Source organism: Myotis davidii, unplaced genomic scaffold (genome assembly GCF_000327345.1).
Source record: "Myotis davidii unplaced genomic scaffold, ASM32734v1 scaffold484, whole genome shotgun sequence".
NCBI classification, from domain to species: domain Eukaryota; kingdom Metazoa; phylum Chordata; class Mammalia; order Chiroptera; family Vespertilionidae; genus Myotis; species Myotis davidii.
In genome coordinates this window covers 1,890-8,382 of record NW_006295459.1, presented here as the reverse complement: position 1 = coordinate 8,382, position 6,493 = coordinate 1,890, and the positions used below count along the sequence as shown (strand labels likewise).

Here is a 6,493-nt window from a genome sequence, read left to right as displayed (position 1 = left end):
ATTCCGATTTGGGATCTGCAGCATTCTCGTGTAGCCCCCGTTCTGACCTTGGTACCGAGGGGCCAGCACTTGAAACAGCTTTGGGATCAAGTCCTTCTCCTAGAGGGGGAGAGTTACCCGGAGGAGAGCAGAGTCAGGCACCACGGCAGAGACATTTAGCTCTCAGCACTCCCAAAGGCAGGGTCTCCACACACACACACACACACACACACACACACCCACACCCAGACTCCCACCCACTAACTGCTCACCCCAATGGGGTTGAGTCCAAGTTACACAGAGGGGTTAGTTACAGGCAGATGTGCAGATTAAGATTCTCACCGAATTGTATCTACTTAGGTCACCAGTTTCCAATTTAGTTGCCAGCATTTGTCCCTAAGCCAAGGGAGTGTTTTGGCTTAATTCTGCCCAGCCCCCCTTTCTCTAACAGCCCCCTCCCAACTCAGGAAACAAAGAATGCGACTTGGGTGGCGGAAAGGACGCACTTACTGTCAGCCAGAAGTCAGCCATGCGCATGGCTCTTTCGTTGGTGTCGCCCAGCTTCCCATAGTCGATGAGCTGTGAGGACAGAACATCAATCTGACCCAACCCGAGCAAGACACGAGGCGGCAATCTCACTTCTCTCATGCTGGGCTGCAGCCCATTCATCCCACTGGCCAGGCTTCTCTCTAGGTCAGGGCGCTCCTAACCCCACAGCCCTAACCGTCTTCCACTGGAGGGGCCAGAGGAGTGAATGGGCTCCGCTAACGCCACTGAAGGATTCAGACTTGGGGCCAGGGCTTACCCTGGAGGTCCCACTCCTTCCCCAAGTCCCGCCCGCCGGGTGGGAGGCAGTTCCCTATATACTCGATCACTGCCATCTTAGCCCGATCCTGCTGATTCTGATTTGGGATCTCCAGCATTCTCGTGTAGCCCCCATTCTGACCTTGGTACCAAGGGGCCAGCACTTGAAACAGCTTTGGGATCAAGTCCTTCTCATCACCAGTTTCCAATTTAGTTGACAGCATTTGTCCTGTCAGCCAGAAGTCAGCCATGCGCATGGCTCTTTCGTTGGTGTCGCCCAGCTTCTCGGCGTAACCCCTCATCTCGCCCACGCGCGCCCAGGACGCCTGGATGCGTTCGTGCCGCACTAGTCCGGTCAGCAAGTTCCGCAACAGGTGGATGCGGGACTCGGGACCAAGGCCCAGGCGGCGGTACACGCGGCCATGGGAGATGGCGGCGGCGACCGACAACCGCATCTTACCCGCTCCCTAACCCCCCGGAGCCGGAACTGGAAACACATGGGGAACTGCGCGAAGGGGCGGGTTTGAGAGGACGCATGCGCTGTAGCTCAGTGCGTGGTGGACGTGTGTGCGCATGCGCACCAGAGCCTGCCTGGTTGGCAACCTGGGGAAGGGCGAGAAGGGGTGTTGACCTCTTCCAGGGCTGGCGAGCTGGGCGGGCATCAGGCACCGCGTGCGCTCCCAGTCGGGTGGGTGAACCAGGCGCCCCCTAGTGAGGGAGGAGCTGGCTGTCAGGTTCTTTGGCGCAGCTGGAGGCTTCTTGCGCGGCCTATAGAGCGACGGAAGCTCCACCGCGGAGCCTGCTGGGAAAGTGAGTATCTGAGGCACCCTGTGCTGGCGGCTCAGCCCCGCCCTGGACTGTGTGCGAGCAGGTGTGTCTGACAGAGGGAGGGGATCGTTTTTTTTTAAATATATACTTTGTTGATTTTTTACAGTGAGGAAGGGAGAGGGATAGAGAGTTGGAAACATCGATGAGAGAGAAACATCAATCAGCTGCCTCCTGCACACTCCCTACTGGGGATGTGCCCGCAACCAAGTTACATGACCTTGACCGGAATCGGACCTGGAATCATTCAGTGCACATGCTGATGCTCTGTCCAGTGAGCCAAACTGGTTAGGGCGGGACATCATTTTTTGTTTGTTTTGTTAATCCTCACCCTAGGATATTTTCCCGTTGATTTTTAGAAAGTGAAGTGGGGAGGGAGAGACAGAAACGTCTATGTGAGAGAGACAATCCATTGGTTACCTCCTGTACACACCCCAACCAGGGGCGGAGGGGTGTGTGTGTGGGAGGTGGGGACCTGCAAGCAAGGTACATGCTCTTGACTGGGATGGAACCCAGGACACTTCTGTCCGTGGGCTGATGCTCTATCCACTGAGCCAAACCGACCAGGGCGGGAGGGCATCATTTTTGGCACAATTATTTTCAGTAGTCATGGTGAAATGAAAAGAGTAGCAATGAAGTTCAGTTAAGAAACACAGTGAAAACTTTGTTTTGTTGAGGTAGGTACATATAATCATCCAAAAGCACTCAAAGGAAAAATAATGGATTCATACTTTTAAATTACATCAGTGCATTTTTTTTTTAACGGGAGAAAACATACGCCTTTATGTGTTAAAGTAACATACAATAACATTATAGTTTCTGCTCTGGAGCCTTAATGCCTATAAGTTTGCAATGAATATGAAAACATTGTTCTTTGTTATGAGCTGAATTGTGGTTGCCCCCACATAGGGCAAAGGATATGTTAAGTCCTTACGTAAAGATAACCTCGTGAAGACACACACACTGGGAGAACCCTTGTGACCAAGAAGGCAGAGATCTGCCTTAGGCAGTTGCAAGCCAAGGATCCTTAAGGATTTCTGGCAAACACTGGGACCTAAGACAGGGCATGGAACAGATTCTTCTCTAGATCCTTCAAAGAATGTGTGACCCAGCTGACACATTGGAGCTATGAAGTTATGAGACAATCCAGTTCACTTGTTTTAAGGTGCCCAGTTGTGGCACTTTGTTCCCCACATAGGGCAAAGGATATGTTAAGTCCTTATGTCCTCTAATCTCCTCCACCTTCCCTCCAGTCCCTCAGAATATGGCCTGATTTGGAAGGAGGGTCATTGCACATGCAGTTCGTTAAGATGAGGTCATACTGGAGTAGGGTGGGCATCTAATCTAAGTGACTGGTGTCCTTATAAAAAGAACTGAGGTGAAGAGACAGAGGGACACACTGAGTAAAGATAACCTCATGAAGACAGACACACTGGGAGAACCCATGTGACCAAGAAGGCAGAGATCTGCCTTAGGCAGTTGCAAGCCAAGGATCCTAAAGGATTTCTGGCAAACACTGGGACATAAAACAGGGCATGGAGCAGATTCTTCTCTAGATCCTTCAAAGAATGTGTGACCCAGCTTACACATTGGAGCTATGAGACAATCCAGTTCATTTATTTCAGGTGCCCAGTTGTGGCACTTTGTCACAGAAGCACTAGGAAAGTGATACACTTGTCTTCACATGTTCATGTTCACTAGACGGCATACTTAGAATGTGTCACTTGTCTTTGCCCATAGATGACCAGAGAACACTTGTTAATTTTAATTTTGAAAAGTTTATTTTATTTGAAGCAACAGATAACAAATAATTAGGAAACATGGATACTTTGGTAGAAATTTATACAAATTACATTTCACAATAAATTCCAGAAACTACAATACCTGTCTTGTTTCTTTCGGATTAAATCTTACAGCTTTCAGTGAACGCCACAATTGAAAACTCACCATAAATATCTATTGATAAACATTTCTGAAGATCTTTTGTGGAAGTTGGAGAAAATGAACACTGCCACTGACATTATTTGATCTATTTGCTTCAGAAGGAATGTCCTCTTGGTGAAAATGTACAGGATTATAAATTATCATTTTTATTTATTTATTTATCTTTGGTAATATAAGACCATCATTTCTTGTCTCTTCTGATAGTCTTCAAAATTCGATTCTTTTTTCTATGTCAATTTCTTTACATTTAGCATAGTTAATATATTTCTCCAGAATTTTTTGTGTGTGTTCAAGGAACAATTTTAAAACTTGTTGTTTTACTTTATGTTGTTCAAGGCTTATTTTGGCTGATTGCCAATAAATATTTTTGTATCTGACTGACCTCATCTGAAACTTCACCTTACTAAAAAAAGATGTCAGAAAAGTCTCATATAGCTAAGATTGTTTATTTTAAATTTACTACTATAATAGCAGGGCTATATTCTTTCATAGGGGTTGGAGCCAGAAAATGCACCTGAAGTGAGTTTGAAAGATCATAAATTTTAATGAATTTACTGTAAAAGTTATGTCTGTGGCTCAATTTAACTGTGTAACTGATAATTCTGCAAATTAATTTCCATGAAGAATGAAATATTTTTAGTGGATTAGTTTTAAAAAGTGATCATTTGAAGCATTCATATGTAGGTTACTCAACACTAACCATAGTAATTGTTTAGAACTTAGACCACAGAAGATTTTTGTGTGAAGGTTATTGTATCTCTAACACTGTTAGTATTGTTGTGCAAGGAGATAAGAATCAGATTGACTCTTAGTTCGTTTTTTTTTAATATATTTTATTGATTTTTTCAGAGAGGAAGGGAGAGGGATAGAGAGTTGGAAACATTGATGAGAGAGAAACATCAATCAGCCGCCCCCTGCACATTCCCCACTGGGGACGTGCCCGAAACCAAAACACGCCCCCCTGACCGGAAACGAACCTGGGGCCCCTTGAGTCCGCAGGCCGACACTCTATCCACTGAGCCAAACCGGCCAGGGCGACTCTTAGTTCGTTTTATTGCTACTTTCAAATTCTTTACAGATGATTCGCTTCCTTATGCTTGCATCTGGGCGGACTTCATCTACCTCCTGACCCTTAGTACTCAGTGGCTCTAAGTGTCCAGCTGAGCCCTCAGGAAAGGCATTCTGATGAATCTGACTATTTTGGGTGAGTCAACACCTGGAGTAACCCTGATGAGACTTTAGGTTGAGCCTCTGAGGAGGTGCTGGTTTTGACTGTAGTTCCAGCAGAGGTGAGGAAAGTGCTCTCAAGCAATGTTCTGGGCGGCATCTGAAGAAGAAAGACCCCAGCCGGTAGGAAAATGCTGTACATAGAATTTCATCGCTTCTGCTGGGAGAAAGGTGTTGGACCTGTCCACAGTACTGCAGAGAACCCTGTGTGATGTTGTGATAAAATAAACAACATTTATTTGTCTTAAATCCTAAATCCCTTGGAATTTCCACAGTGACAGGGACAAAGGAGCATTTTTGTTATTCATAAGATGTCCATTTCTACTATACCTGCGATTATGCTAATGAGGTGACTCTTGGAGGACGAGCGCTGGTTACCAGAGGAACTAGCCATGTGATTAGAGTGATTAGGATTGGAGCTGTCAGCACTCTCCTACACCTACTTTCAATGGAGAGATTGGAGATTCACATAATCACCAATGACCAATGGTTTAATCAATCATGCTTCCACAAAAGCCCTAAGCAGCAGGTTTTGGAGAGTTTCTGGGTTGATGAATATATTGGGGTGCTGGGTAGTTCAGCATGCTCTGAGCGGGCATGAAAGCTCTTAAGTCCTTCCTACATACGTTGCCCTATACAGCTCTTCCATTTGGCTGTTCTTGAATTGTATCCTTTGTATAAACTAGTAAAAGTAAGTAAAGCACTTTCCTGCTGTTTTAGCAAATTATCAAACTTGAGGAGAGGATCATGAGAACCTCAAATATATAACTGGTTGGTTAGAAGAGCAGGTGACAACGTGGGATGGGCAGTTGGCTTTTGCAGCAGAGGATTAAGCCCCTGACCTGCAGAGTAGGGCTACCTCCAGGTAGTTAGTGTTAGAATTGAACTGTGGACATTCAGCTGGTGTCACAGAGAATTGAGAATTGCTTGGAGTGGAAAACACACGTGTTTGCTGTCAGAGGTGCTGTAAGTAGAGAAAGAAACTCTTTCCTTTAACCTGAGTGACTGCATCTTATTCTGCTGAAGGCTCCCTGAAGCAATGTCCTGGGAGCCAGTATAGGCAGCCCAGCAAGTGTTTAGTCAGGGAAGCAGTTGTCAGTTGGACCTGAAGCCAACTTTTGGTTCTATCCTTAGAATCATGAAGGTCTAGAAGTAGAGGGTTTGGCTCATTCTTGATACTTGTTTTACTCTCTGGTCAAGGTCTTGATACCTTTATGGATAGGATGTTCTGGGAAGGACTAGACAGAGAGAGAGTTGTCTCTGGTATCAGATGGAATTGTGATCATATTACATTCAGTTAAAATGAATTTTCCATAATTATAATCATCACTAGGACATTGAAGATAACAATAAATCAAACATATCCCAAATGGAAACAAGAAATCTTGTAAGCAGTTGAATTTAGTAAAAGAAATTACTGATCTATATGCAAATAAAGTTGAGATAGTCCACGGCTGTAGAGGGACATGGAGTTAGGATAGATGTCAGCATAACTCTCTATGGTGATGTTTCCTTCTAGAAATGATGACTAGCTATTTCCATCTTGGCTTGCATTTTTCATGTGGTGTTCTTCCCCCTCCCATTTTCATTTCCTAGTATTATTAGTGAGGTGAGCTGCCTGCTACTGAGATTATAAGGTCTTTCAAGGTCAGAGAAGGACTGACTCATGTATCCCATCTCTTCTCCCTAATCTTCACCTCTAACCTAGTGCTGT

General features: G+C 45.4%; 1 protein-coding gene across 1 annotated transcript; it reads right to left on the bottom strand.

Moving 5' to 3' along the window:
• Window positions 1–1,316, bottom strand: MRPL17 (mitochondrial ribosomal protein L17; the record flags this gene model as incomplete). Its single annotated transcript, XM_015568017.1, has 3 exons — window positions 1,067–1,316; window positions 490–560; window positions 1–99 (listed from the first exon to the last, which is right to left on the bottom strand). Coding segments are annotated over exons 1-3 (342 nt in total), but the record flags the coding sequence as incomplete, so codon positions are not given.
• Window positions 1,317–6,493: the final 5,177 nt, after the last annotated feature.